A 15,196-nucleotide genomic window follows, 5' to 3' on the forward strand; every position below is an offset into this window, starting at 1 on the left:
ATAATGAATTCTCAACAGTTCTTATCTCACACTGATTATTGTTTGATGGTATCCAGAATAACTGAGGATATTTTGAGGGAAATTTTTATCTCCAGGGCAAAGACGCTCAGCATTCACGGTATATAGAAAGTCATGTACCAACTGGGTGAGGAAGATCTGCGTATCACTAAATGATACAAGTCAAACTGCAGAGGACAGATAAGTCAGGGATTCAGGCTGCCTGGTGCAGTAGGGTGGATGCCCGCAGACACAGGCTACTCTTGTTCTGGGGGGGCAAACTGACCTGTCTTTTCTCACTGCCCACTCTAAGGGCAGAATCTGGGAGGCAGTGTCTGAATTTAGCTTTGTTTTGTGCTATTCATGAAAGAGAAAAAAAGCTCATTATTGCTTTGACATTTTGAATGGAACATAATCTGTCATGCAGTAATGGAGGGGAACACATTTTAATATTTCTGGAAAAGACCATCTTTTGTCATAATATGCAGAAAAGGCAAGAGTGTTCAATAAGTTCATAGTTTATAATTACCTGCTTTGGGAGAAGACACTAGAGAGATTTTTAATCTCCCAGATAAAAATATAATGTGATCTAATGGTTGAGAGTTGAACTCGGCAATTTCAATTGGAAAGAAGAGAAGGGGTTTTTTAATACTGAAAATAGCCAACCATGGCCACCGACTACTCCAAAACAAAGTGAATTCTCTCTCACTCAACATTTCCAAATCAAAATGGGAGAAGGAGATGCTAAAAGACATGAAGTAGTTCTACTGCAAATCCCTGGGTTGGATGATGTCTGTATGTGAGGAGCCGACTAAATTGTTTCCTATGTTTTGCGTGTGCATCTAGGTAGGACAATATATTATGATCTTAAATTGCAGGAAGAAAGATTAGGCACTTGGGGAACCTTCATGATTGTAAAGGAGAGAAGGAATGAGGTAGACTTTGGAAAGGCTGTAGAATCTCCATTTGATGACCTTTGAAGTGGGATAGTGGAGCATCTTCCATAGATATGAACAGATGCATAGAAATGGAGCTGTAGTGACAGGTTAGGAGGGAATGGGTTCAAACTGAAAGAGGGTAAGTATAGGTTAGATATTAGGAAAAAATTCTTTACTGTGAGGGTAATGAGGCACTGAAACAACTTACCCAGAGGAGTTGTGAATGCCCTATCTCTGGAAGTGTTCTAGATAAGGCTGGATGGGGCTTTGAGCAACCTGGTCTAGTAGAAGGTGTCCCTGCCCATGGCAGGGGAGTTGGAACAAGATGATCTTTAAGGTTTCTTCCAAGTCATACCATTCTATGATTCTATGATCCCTTGGGTCAGGAACTGGACAAGCCAAACATTAAGATTTATCCTAGTCCTCTCATTCTTCAATTTCACAATCCTTCCTAACCTTCGAAACAGTATTTCTTAATCTATACACCTGTGTCTCAGTAGGATTCAGACCTACAAACCTCTCTGTCATTGTCTGAATGTGGCAGTGTTTGTTTGGCTTTACTGCAACTGTGAAACTACAATCAATTGTTCAGGAGTTGTGACCTGGATGTCTCATGTCTGTGTGGTAGATACACCATATCTACCAACTACTGTAAAGATAAAGAATTATATTATACTTGAACTATCAGCCCTGAAATTCGTGCCTAGTTACAGACTGTAGCATTGAAACCACGTGCAATTCATCGAACAGTAATAATGAAGTCTTGGCTTGTGTTTAACTCTAAGCACATGAATAATTTCATCACTATCCAACAGAGCACTTCAACCTATGCTTAAGTTTCACTGATGTTGATTACTCACATGCTCAAAGTCAAGCACATGCTAAAGTGATAAAGACTGCATATGGCAAAGACTATATAGCTAGTTGTCATAAAGAAGGTATTTAGATAGACTTCAGTGCAGGTGGCAAGGGATTAAGATAATCATATATCAAAAGTAGCCTTATAACAAAGAGTTTTATAGTATAGGTGCACTGCATTATTAAATATAAGGATCATTCTTGAGCAATATGTGTCTCTTTCTGGGTATGTTTAAAATATTTAACAAGTTTTTGAATATAAAAATGTTTGGAGTGGATCTTCAAAGATTTTTGACATTGTTCTGTTCTTAAAAGTGAGCATCTATGCTGCTCAGGGCAACTTTTAGGCAAGAAAACCATGAAGTGATAGTAAGGAAATTAACATTTCATTTATTTATTTATTTATTTTTAAACAGGGAGTCTGGGGACAGTCTTTGAGGGTTGTGAAAGTTTTAAAAAAATAAAATGTATCTATATAGGCAGGCATGTACACACAAACACTCATGAAGCAGTCAGAGATTGGTAGCCAGATAGCCTGCAGTCAATTTTGTTGTTGTGTTGGGGTCTCCTGAAGAGGAGTCTTAAGAAGCATAAAAGCTAAACAACAGAAAGGAAGAGAAGACTTATGATTGCTAGCTTGTAAATCTTAGATCACTAATAGCACTAATTTGCTGTTTGAAAGAAAACTAAAAAGGAGGGGATTTACTTTCCTCTCTTGAATTTCATGGAGGTGAAATTTTGGAGAACAAAACAAACTAAAACATCTTAATTCCATGTAACATGTAATAGCAAGCATCCAGCCAGCTGCCATTTTGAGGGTAATTTTTTTAATCAGCCATTTCAGTTTTAGATTGGCCTTGATCCTCAGCCTGCTCAGGAATTTTTCTTCTTACGTATGTGCCTTTGCTCAAGTAAATGTGTTGCTGTTGTTGTTGTCGTCTAATACACAGCTGCTTTCTTCCTCCTGTCAGTTCTTGAGCTAAGCAAAGAGAATGCATGCACACACACAGACACTCACACACTTTATTTTTTTAAAGAAAAAAAGCCCTACAACAAAAAAGAATGCATGCTGTGACTTTAAAAATGAAATAATCAAACAGCTGTGGGTAATAAATCGATTAATTAGAGTGGATAAAGTGAAGGTGAAGGGTGCAGAGCACTCTTTAATTTGAAGATATATGACCTTGTAAGATGCTGCACTTCATTTGCTATTAGATCACACTTTGGAAGGGGCTTTATTAAAATCTATTCCAGGGTGAGCTGAGGTAAAACATATTGTTTAAGAAAGCTTTTGACAGAGTATGTTATATACTTTAGTCTGCTTCAGTGATTTCTGTCACTTTTTATACTACACATGTTGCTGTGCAAGAAAAGTTAAAGGTCTAGACATTTTCATCATATTTCTGTAAGAAACAGAAATTTAAATATTTGAAGTAATAATGGGAGCATTTACTGTTCCTTTGGCTGCAAAGCTGACATAAAACTTCCTAACTGCCTCAGTGCTGAGTAGATTTTTAAGGGATAATGTATCAGTTCCTTTCCATGTTTGTATGTGGCTTTCATTAATGTCAATAGCAGTTATGGGCACTTTTTCCAAGCTGAGTGCAGTTCTCAAACTTGTGTTTTTTTCGAACAGCGATTGTTAGAGATTAATCAAAGCAACTGCATCTGTCTCGTACAGACACAGCATGCGGGGCTGGGGCACAGGGGCCATGTCAGCCAGGCACAAATGCCCGCCGTATTATATACATTTTTTCTTGGCTGTGAAGAGGTGGCTTCCCTGAAATCGAGATTTGAAGCTGCTGTCCACAGCAGTAGCCCTACTGAATCAACAGAAGCGTGAGGAGTTGTATCACATTTATCACCTACCTTTGTAAATAAGTCTCAATCTGATACATACTTTTTCCTTTATGCTGTTATGGATGTATATTGGGTGATAAGATTAGATAAACTGACAGACTGATAGGTAGGCAGATAATCTTCTAGCCTCCTTGTCTAAGGTTTTGTAGGTTTTGTTAGCAGCAGCCGTTCCTGCAACAGCCAGAAGAGGGGAATTCAGTCAGCAGCAATCCCACTTCTCCTGATGTGCCCGAGTTTAATTTTTTTTCTTTGTCTGCTATGAGTCATTCCCCTTTACAAGGTAGTTTCGATAATGCAGTTCTGCTCACCTTATAAACTCTTTCATTTTAAAGCTCATGCAACAGGCTTTTGTGAATGGCAACCTCCCTGTCTAGAAAAGGGTCTGTATAGTTCAGCTTTGGATCTGAGCTCCTGTGGAGCGGCTGGATCAGGCATTGCTTGGGTCCTTGCACTATCATGGATCAGGCAGGAAGCTTGGTTCAGGTACTGAACTCTCAGGAAGTTTAGTGCCTTTAGGTGCAGTGGGGCCATCACTAGCCAAAATATGTGCTTTCATAAACAAACAAACAAACAAGCAAGAAATTAATTTTAGGTTTTCCAAAATGTGCAGTTGTTTTTTCAGGAAACCTTCCCCTCATTTAATAACAAACAACAAAACAAATCCTGGACCGTGAATTTCAAGCTGACACATATTTATGAATTTATCAGAGTCTTGCAGAGACATTGAAGAAGGGAGGGGAGTGGGAGAAAAGTGCTTTTTGAAGATAGGACACAGTTTATATTGTGCCCAGGACTGGAATTTTCTAGCTAGCAAAATTATGACTGTGGTACAGACTTGTCCACACCTGTCCTTTATGTAAAGCTGAATCAAGGTTAAAGGAATGCTTTCCACCTTTATGCAGCCGTTCAAAGAGGCTAGAAAAGCAAACAGAACAATGTTTTTGGCTCTGGTGAGCATTTCTACATTGGAGGGCAGGCTCAGGCTCAGAAATTTTTGGGACCCAGTTCAAGCACGGCCCGACATTTGTTACTGTTAATTGCAACTGTGCTGTCAGCTTTGATTACCGGATGTTTCATTTGAGTGGCTTCTTGGTGTTTTGGCAAAAAGAATGTCAAAGTGGTTTATACAAGGGTATGTTTTCCAAGCTCCTGTTGACTTGAATAGGACTTGTGTGGCTAAATACCTACATAGTATTTTAAAAATGGAAGTGCTGGCATGACTGAAGCATGTATAAATTAAATTCAGCAAGATCTCAGGGGACTGCTGCATGAAGTATATAAAATGAAAGAATGAAAATGACACTGAAGCTCCTTGCAGGTGCCTTGTAAAACCTACCACGCTACATTTTCCTTGGTTTTCGTACGTAGTCATAAATCCCTTGAAACAAATTCCTTTTTGTGGAATAAACACATGAAAGGATTTGGATCCTTACACGTCATGAAGGGAGGTTTTATTTGCAAGTTAGAGGATGTAAATGTATATAGCAGAAATGAGTACGTGTGATATTTGTCATACATGTTAAGTGAATAAGTGTGGTGAGTAAATGTGCTGTTCAACAATTTATATCAGTCAATACGTTGCAATTAAATCCTTCTTTCAGAAATGCCAAGAAGGAAATGTGTTACCAAAATAAAGTGCATGCCAACTGTATTTAAATGTTCTCCTCTGTATTATTTTTTAAGTGTTCTTTCTGCCTTTTCTTTTATAGGTAAAGATGAGCCTTCAAGCTATATTTGCACAACATGCAAGCAGCCTTTTAATAGCGCTTGGTTCTTGCTTCAGCATGCCCAGAACACACATGGATTCCGCATCTACCTGGAAACAAGCCCTTCAAACAGTTCCCTTACTCCACGCATCACCATCCCTCCTCCTCTGGGACCGGAGACTGTTGCACAGTCCCCGCTGATGAATTTTCTTGGAGACAACAACCCTTTTAATCTTTTGCGGATGACAGGACCCATCTTGCGTGAACACCCTGGCTTTGGTGAGGGTCGGCTCCCAAACACACCTCCGCTGTTCAGCCCACCGCCTCGTCATCATCTGGATCCACATCGCCTTAGTGCCGAAGAAATGGGGTTAGTTGCCCAGCATCCCAGTGCCTTTGACAGAGTTATGCGTTTAAACCCCATGGCAATTGAGTCCCCAGCGATGGATTTCTCCAGAAGGCTTCGAGAGCTGGCAGGAAACAGTTCCACCCCTCCGCCAGTCTCACCCAGTCGCACCAACCCTATGCATCGCCTGCTGAATCCTTTCCAGCCAAGTCCTAAATCACCTTTTTTGAGCACCCCGCCACTGCCCCCCATGCCCCCCAGCAGCACTACGCCTCCCCAACCTCAGGCCAAGAGCAAGTCCTGTGAATTTTGTGGGAAAACATTCAAGTTCCAGAGTAACCTTATTGTGCACCGGCGCAGTCACACAGGAGAAAAGCCCTACAAGTGTCAGCTCTGTGACCATGCTTGCTCCCAGGCCAGCAAGCTAAAACGCCACATGAAAACACATATGCATAAAGCTGGCTCCATGACAGGCAGGTCAGATGATGGACTGTCCACCACTAGTTCCCCTGAGCCAGGCACAAGTGAGCTCACTGGAGAGGGACTGAAATCCAGTGAGGCAGATTTCAGGAACGAGAGTGATCCTTCTCTGGGCCATGACAATGAAGAAGAGGAAGAGGAGGAGGAGGAGGAAGAGGAACTTGAAAATGAGAGCCGGCCAGAGTCAAGCTTCAGTATGGACTCAGAGCTGAGTCGTAACCGAGAAAACGGCTCCAAATCGCTGCCGGACGAGAAATCCCTCGTCCTGGGAAAAGTCATCGAGAATGTAAGTCTAGGTGCCATTCAGCAATATAACGACATGTTAGCTGAAAAACAGAAGAGGAGTAGCTTCATGAAAAGGTCCTCTGATCAGCGAGACCTGTGTCCTCGAGATCTCTGTCAGAGAGATCCAGGCGATGAAGACTCAGTGGTAGGAGAGCTGGACCGCACTGAGGAAGGTGCGGTCAATGGAAGAAACTTTGGCCCGGGTGAACCCTTCCCAAACTTGTTCCCCCGTAAGCCAACACCTATCACGAGCCCTAGTTTAAACAATTCTTCTAAAAGAATAAAGGTAGAGAAAGATTTGGACTTGCCACCAGCAACGATAATACCTTCCGAAAACGTTTACTCCCAGTGGCTGGTAGGGTATGCAGCATCGCGGCACTTCATGAAGGATCCGTTCCTCGGATTCACAGACTCCCGACAATCCCCCTTCGCGACCTCTTCCGAGCACTCGTCGGAGAATGGGAGCCTGCGTTTCTCCACTCCGCCGGGGGACATGCTGGACGGGGGGCTCTCAGGGCGCAGCGGCACGGCGAGCGGAGGCAGCACCCCCCACATCAGCGGACCCGGCCCCGGGCGACCCAGTTCGAAGGAAGGGCGCAGGAGTGATACATGTGAGTACTGTGGCAAGGTCTTTAAGAACTGCAGCAATTTGACGGTACACCGTCGGAGCCACACTGGAGAGCGGCCTTACAAATGCGAGCTCTGCAACTATGCATGTGCCCAGAGCAGTAAGCTGACGCGCCATATGAAAACGCATGGCCAGATAGGGAAGGAGGTCTACCGCTGCGACATTTGCCAGATGCCCTTCAGTGTTTACAGCACCCTGGAGAAACACATGAAAAAGTGGCATGGAGAACATTTGCTGACAAATGACGTCAAAATTGAGCAGGCAGAAAGAAGCTAAGGCCCCCCCCTCCCTCCTGCCCCTCCCCACCCCCACCTCCACTAGGTTAAATTTCAGGGGTCTAGGTAACATTTTATTTGTACAGTTTAACTATTGCCAACTGAGAAAAGATGACCTAACTTGCCTCCGTAAACATAACTTAGCATAACTATGGTAGGTGCCAGACTTTGGCACTTAAATATAACCTGTGTCTACAAAGTTCTATTAAACCTGAGGGTTGATTAAGGCAGTAAAAATTGTGGAGCCTTTTAACTGTGCAATAATTTCTGTATTTATTGGGTTTTTGTAATTTTTTGGCATGTGCAGGTACTTTTTTTTATTCTTTCTGTTTAAATTTCTTTTAAAATTTTGTTGGGTATCCCTTTTTAATTTTACCCAGTCGTAGCCTGAGATTACTTGCATTGTAGGGGAGAAACATATCTTTTAAAATTATAATTTTTGGGCCGCTGCTTTGTTGAAATTTAAGCTAAGTGTGTGTAATTTCTTGTGAAGAAGCCAGCATGAGAACTGAAATCTTTTTTTCTTTCTTTTTTCTTTCTTTCTTTTTTTAAATTTTTCTTTCCTCTTCTTAAATAACCTTGAAGATTAGGGAAAACAAAACTGTACAGCGGATAACAATCTTTAAAATTAGCACTTTCTTTCAAAATTGGATCAAATACATAGCACTGACAATGTCGCTGATGATAGAGGCCTTTTCTAGATGGATTGCAGCACTAAAGCTATGACAGCAAAAAAGACAAAGGTGCAGAAGGCAGCTATATTCAAAACCCAGAAACATTCTTAATTGTACATTACTATCTGATAGTTTCTTCTTGTTGTTAAAAGCTATGGCAACATAAGGGTGCCAGTTTGTCACTTTTTGCGGTGTTTTTCCCTCCCTCTTCCCCTCCTGTGACTCTTCCTAGAGACAATAAATGAACATCTTGAGCATTGTAATATTATTTTCAAATCTCAGAGGAGCCAAATGCCATCTTTTTTCTTCATTTTTTTTTCCCTTTTTAAACCACAAAATCATAAAATTTGAATTCAGGACATCTACTTCAGTCTGTATTTGCTGTGGTTTAATGTTAGAAGATGGGAAAGTGTGATTTTCTCAATGAAAAGCCTCAACTCATAGGCATTTCGTTTATGAGTAGGAATATTATATGATGTACAGTGATGTTATTATAAGGAAGAGAAAAATAAATCCTGGTTGATTTACCTGTCTCGGCAAGATTCTGCTCCTACTGAAGTCGGTAAGAGTTTTTTCCCTTGACTTAATTAGGAACAGAATGGAATTGTATTCAGAAAAAAGCATTACAGCAGACAAAAAGTAAAGCAAAGGAAAATGCACCTGTTCTACTTTTAAATTCCAAATATTTTAAAGCCTTTTAGAACTAATATTAGCAAACAGTAGACAATTATGGTTAGAGATTTTAATTATGTTGACCCGCACTTTAAAGCTTTTGTTTGTGGTTAAGAGAAAAATGGCTTCTCAACAAGAAATTACATCATATTCTACTTGGCCCAAAGGTGGGTTAAACTGTAAGGGAACAGCTGAGATTAAGTGTCAGTGTTGCTAAGCATGGCATTCACAATACTGGCACTATAAAGAAAAATAAATAAAATAATTTATTGGACAGTTTTTCTACTGCCATTCAATTTGACGTGAGTGCCTTGAAAACTGATCTTCCTATTTGAGTCTCTTGAGACAAATGCAAAATGTTTTTGTGAAATGGAAAGACTTTTAAAAAAAAAAAGTAAAACAAGAAAAGTACATTCTTTAGAAAAAAAAAAAAAGAGCCACATTTACTTAAAAAAATTACTGGTTGAAGATAGTGGACATGAAAATGCCATAAGACCCAATCAAATGAAGATGTATACCCAGCACAACTTCGGACATACATTAGCTGAATTATTCTCAGCTTTTTTTTTTTTTCAGGACAACGCTGCTTAGGAAATGGAATGGAAATGATTTACTGCTGAATTAAAACTCAAATGACACAAATTTCAAGTTGCTATCATTGAATGAAAAAAAACAATTCAGGAACAACGGCTAATTTTTTTTTAAAAGTTAAATTTAGTGCACTCTGTCTTAAAATACGTTTACAGTATTGAATACATACAAGGGTAAAAAAGAAATTGTGTGTATGTGTGTTTGAGCAATCTTTTTTTTTTTCAAAGTTTGCTTAATAGGTTATTAAAAAAAAATGCCATAATGGCCATGTGTATATTGTTTTCTTTTGGTGACGGGGTTTTAGTATATATTATATATATTAAAATTTCTTGATTACTGTAAAAGTGGACCAGTATTTGTAATAATGGAGAATGCCTGGGCATTTTACAAAACGAGAAAGAAAAAAAAAATTTTCTTTTTTCCTTGAAAATGTTGCAGTAAAATTTAAATGGTGGGTCTATAAATTTGTTCTTGTCACTGTAACTGTAAAGTCTTGAGTTTTAGTAAATTTTTTTCTGCCTTGGGTGTTGAATTTTTATTTCAAAAAATGTATAGAATCTTGTATTCGGGGATTAAAAGGTGATTGCTACACCACGTAGAAAAAGTATGTAGAAAAAAGTGCTTAATATTGTTATTGCTTTGCAGAAAAAAAAAAAAATCACGTTTCTGACCTGTACCTATTTTTCTCTTTTTTTCTCCCCTTTGCCCCCTTTCCTTCCCCTTCTGGAATGGATATTGATATTGGTTGATTCATATGATGTAGGCACTTGCTGTATTTTTACTGAAGCTTGTAATTTTTTAACTGTACGCTTGTCCTTTTAAAGGGATTTAATGTACCTTTTTGTTAGTGAATTTGGAAATAAAAATAAAAACAAACAAACAGGCTGCCATAATATATTTTTTTAATTTGGCAGGATAAAATATTGCAAAAATAAAAAAAAATTTGTATGTGAAGTCCTTATTGTACAGGAAAAAAGGGGGTTGTTAGACGACCTTTCAGTAAAAGAAACAAAACAAAATAATTAAGTGCTTTTTTATTTTAAATTTTTTTGTTGTTGTTGTTCACAAATAATTTTAGTTGTATATATATTTTTTTTGTCAGAAATGGCCTACAAAAAGTGCTGTTCCTACAGGGCTCTAAATAACTTCAAAGCTGCCTGGACCCCTTGCATCAAGGTTTTACCAGGTATGGTTGAACCAGGCTGGATGGTTATTTCCTGTTTGTGTGAAATGAAATTCCGTTCCCGGAAAGGTGTCTGGGGTGACATCCCACAGCTTCCCTGCAGATTTGAGAGAGAGAGAGAGAGAGAGAGGAGATTTCTTCCCCTCCTTCCAAACAAGAAGATGTCCAATCCATCTTCCCTCTCCTGGCCAACCCCCACTCACTGCTCCTCACACCCTGCCACCACCCTCTGGAAGAAAGTCTTTTTATAGCAAAAAGTGAGAGCTGTTGCATCCACTTTGACATAAAATGGTCTGCTGTTGGTACAGCTGTAATCGGGTTGAAGAAAAATTAGTCCAGGTACAGCCCTCCTCTTCCCTGTCAGAACAGGACCGACTCCGTGTACAGGTCTTGCCAGTCCATGTTATTAGCTGCTTTGCTGCTGTTCACTTCTAATTGTACATTCCATAAATTTCTGAATGTTTGAGGGATTGGGATGAAATCCTGTACCTTTTGATTTCTCTCTTCTTTGCAGTCCTTTTTCTCTCTGTCTCTCACACTCTTTCCCTTTCGGGTCGAGGGGAAAGAGAGGTGGAAGAAGAGGCACTAATGCTTCAGCGAAGGGGAGAAGGGGAAAATGCTCAGTGCTCTCACAGGAAACAGTGGTAAAACTTAAAACAAAAAGAAAAAAAAAATATTGCCATGCCAAATTCTTCTGCTGCTTTCATTAGTGCAGAAACACTGGAGCAATTGGAGAGGCATGGGTGTGACAGGGAAAATTTGGTCCAGCTACCTAACAGATAGATGTATGCCTTCCAGACTTGAATGATGTACCCTTAAGACTTCTGGAGAAATTCTGGATCTCAATTAAACTGATATAAATCAGGAATTATTCATAACTCTTAGTCCTGAATTACTCCAGCATAATGGACGTTGGAATGTGGTCCCTTAAAGGCACATTTTCACTTTTTGGTGAAAATTCAGATCTCTGGAGTTTCACATAAATCCAGAGTCATATCACCGAACTCAGAAGAATCTCTTGGACTTGTACCAATGCAATGAAGATCAGAAGTTACCTGCACATTTTCAATCCACAGTTCATTAATTTAAGAAATAATTTCAACTTTCGTTTTAGTGTAAGTTGCTTAGGAGCTCCAGTCTCCCTGTTGTTTTTAATGATCCAGAATAGCAAACACCAGCAGTTGTCTAATTTTGTGACTTAGATCACTGAAACTAACAGTAAGTCACCCAAAAGCACAAGGGTTGTGTTTCTGCAGACTGTAGTGATACTGAAATGGCCCTCCTTATCTTCTAGTTTAGAAGAGCTGTAGTTTACTAGGCCATAAGCACAATATAACATGGACATAGCTAGAATGCTGCCACAGTTCTTTTCACACTTAAGGTAGTTTTTCATTACTTTTTTGAGGTTGAATTTATTACTTTCATTGTTTCTAGTCCTGCTGCCTTTGTAGTCCAGAGCAAAATTCGGGTCAACTCCCTTGGCAGCAGGGCAGGTCCGGGAACCTGGTTTTAGAAAGAAAAATACCAATTTTTAAGGAAAGGGTCAAAAAATCAGCATTTCATCCCAGTCCTATGTAAGAGACAGTCCAAGGTTTTGTTTATCACAAGCAAACTCATTTTTATGGTGCTCTTTGTATTTTAGAACTGCAAAGCAAAGTAACGTTGATTTAAGTTGTTTGCATTTGTACCGGCAAGGCAAAATATTTTTATTACCTTTTTCTATTACTTATTGTATGAGCTTTTGTTGTTTACTTGGAGGTTTTGTCTTTTACTACAAGTTTGGAACTATTTATTATTGCTTGGTATTTGTGCTCTGTTTAAAAAACGAGAGCACTTTTTTTTTTATTATGGATAAAATGTTGAGATGGCTGGAGGTCATTTCAATATGGCTTAGTGAAATATTTATTGTTCCTTTTATTCTCTGTACAAGATTTTTGGCCTCTTTTTTTTCCCCTTATTGTCACAATGTTGAGTTCAGCATGTGTCTACCATTTCATTTGTACGCTCGTTCAAAACAACGTTTGTTCCAGTTTCAAGTTATAAAAATAAATTGGACATTTGACTTGATCTCCAAATCTTGTCTTTCCTGGTTCTTTGAAATTGAGGGATGGGAAGGGGAAAAAAGAAAGGAGTGAGGAGTTGAAGCTTCAGTACAGATTATAGAGCTTATGCTGTATTTTCTGTCAGTTCTCATGGGAGTCAACCAGGAGAGAATTCTTGTTTGGGGAGGACATGTGAGAACCTGCATGATGCTAAGTAGATGCTCAGGTCCTGATTACATCCCTTTGACTTAAATATGATATAAGGTATTTCCTGAATAGGGGTCTTGAGACAAAATGGTAGAATAATGCTTGAAGGAGTCACATTTCTCATATGAAATTGTGTTATGTTTGGGGCCATTAGCTCAGTTTTCTAAAAGCGGTGAGACCTGCTTTGCTCTTGTGTTTCTTTTCTATCCCTCCACACAAACTTAACTCTATGGTCTATGCACTTAAGTTTGTTAATGTGTTCTGCTTCTTGGATGCCTATGCAAAGAGGGAGAACACTTACCAATTCAATCAGGACCTCAATTTGGGCCACAAACTGTATTATGCAGGAAGCACCAAAATTTGACTACAGCTAAACGTGCTCCTCGTCCTCCTCAGCTAGGCACAAAGGCATGCACAGTGAAAGGCAGAATTTTGCACAATTTGAGGATAATTTTGCACAGTTTGAGGATAACAGCTGACAGCTACAGACAGTTCACTATCCTGATGTTCTTTATCAAGCCAACCTGTTAGCTAATGCATGGAAATTTTAAATAAGAGAATTGTTATTCAAACTATTATTGGACAGCATAGGAAAGATTTGTAGTGTCAGAGACCAGATTCTGATTTCCTGGAGGCCCTGGTCCAACAAGCCATGTAACAGGCTTGTGATTCAAAGCAGGCGGGTAATTGAAATTCATTTCAAAGGAACTGCTCCTGGACTTTAAAGTATTTGGCTCAACTCAGAAGTCAGGAGGGGAAGCTAAGTGTTTTGTGCTACAGAAGAGCTCCTACAGATGGTCTCTTCCTGATCTCAGGCTCCCTGAATCTACAATCTAAATTTAGGTATGTGTGTAAGTGCTTTGCTGGATCAAGGCTTCAGAGTGATATAAAAGTTACAGGCTTTGAAAAGTTGCACTCATGAAAAACCAGTGAAAATGAAATCAGAACCCGACGCTGACAATTATATTGGGCAATAGTTCACGCTATAATTTCCCAAATGCCATGTTCGTTTTGGATGCCTTCTGCAGTGAGCTGTAAAGGCTGTTACATTTTACTTCTAAATTTTGTACAGTTCGCATTTGAATGGGGTGTTTTTGACACCCCATAAACATGACTTCACTCTAGCTGAGCTTATACCACCGTGTCATTTTGTCAGCTGTAAAGGCGCTGCAGGCCTTGCAGATGTTGATGTGGTGTTTGAAGGTTTAGCAGCAGCAGCCTCTACTGTGCATTGTGGCTTGTGGCCGGAAGGGCTTGGAGATACAAGAGGCAGACTCTCTGCCTATTGCCTCTGCTAGGGGAGGTGATATCTGCCCGGCAAGGAGAAGCGTGGACCTCCTGGAAGTTGTAATGCCTTCACTCATCACTATTGGATCTGTTAGAGCTTGTCTGTCAGAGCTCTGATTACTCACACATGTTGGCATGACTGAAAAAGTAGAATTAGGCCCTTTTTTCAGAGAAAATGTGAGAAATCACACAAATAAAGCTGCAAACAACTAAATCCAAATGAGTCTCTTTGCAGCATCCTTGGGTTGGATACTCCTGTTTCACACATGCTTATGTAATCCAAGAACTCCATTATAATTAGTAAAGCAAAAGGCCTTAGAAAAAACTTTGTGAAATCCAAGTGAAAACAGTGAAAATCAAACTTTAGTATGAAAGGAGAGACACTTTAACTCAGCGTTATAATTGTTATAATGAAAAACTATTTTAAAGGTGATTTGATTTCTCAAGGTCCTTATTCTTCACACTGATTGTACACTACATTGCTTCTTTGGATTCAATACATTTACTACTGATTTACATAAGCATTCCATGGACTTGAATCTGACTTAGTGGCTTTACATACATAAAACTTACATAAATTATAATAATGTATAACAGAATAGGATTGGCTATTGAACTGAAAAAACACTATTGAGATTTTTCCACCAAAATGTGGAGATCAAGAGTTACATTTACCCTACCAAAGGACAGAAAGATACCATGTGATCTATACATCCAATTAAAACGGCTTGAAAACTGAGCACTCAAAATGAAAGGCTTGTGAACAGACCAATAATTATACACCAAAATCATTCAGGAAATAATTCTGAATAATGAATATATTTGAGAAAATTGTGATCTATTTGCAGACAACTTGTAAGCAAAAAAGAAGCAACATTTGCCTAATAGTTGATTTGCTCTGAATTATTCTCCTAGCTCAGCTAAACACTGACCTTTAGCTACTCAATGACAACACGGATTTCACTGTCTGACAAATGACAGACCATTCTCTGGGATCACGTGTTAGAGACGGAAAAGACCTATTCACTCCAATACACCACCAGTGCAAGACTATTTCTTTCAGTACGCTTCCTAAACAGGATATTATATAGAACAGGATCAAATATAATTTTACATCTACCCATTGAAAAAAAAAATTGGCTGGTAAGGAGAGATTCTTCACCCAGG

At 39.3% G+C, this 15,196-nt stretch overlaps 1 protein-coding gene across 2 annotated transcripts in view; it reads left to right on the forward strand.

The window, feature by feature from the left end:
• BCL11B (BCL11B, BAF complex component) overlaps window positions 1-12,568 on the forward strand; it is a 96,967-nt gene extending 84,399 nt beyond the window's left edge. For both annotated transcript variants that reach the window (XM_027638120.1, XM_027638121.1), the window contains one exon: window positions 5,363-12,568. In XM_027638120.1, the coding sequence (XP_027493921.1) occupies window positions 5,363-7,374 (2,012 nt within the window). In that variant the 3' untranslated portion in view covers window positions 7,375-12,568. The remainder of the gene's footprint in view (window positions 1-5,362) is intronic.
• The last annotated feature ends 2,628 nt before the right edge of the window (window positions 12,569-15,196 follow it).

This window comes from Corapipo altera, unplaced genomic scaffold (assembly GCF_003945725.1).
Source record: "Corapipo altera isolate COAL_440 unplaced genomic scaffold, ASM394572v1 23, whole genome shotgun sequence".
NCBI classification, from domain to species: domain Eukaryota; kingdom Metazoa; phylum Chordata; class Aves; order Passeriformes; family Pipridae; genus Corapipo; species Corapipo altera.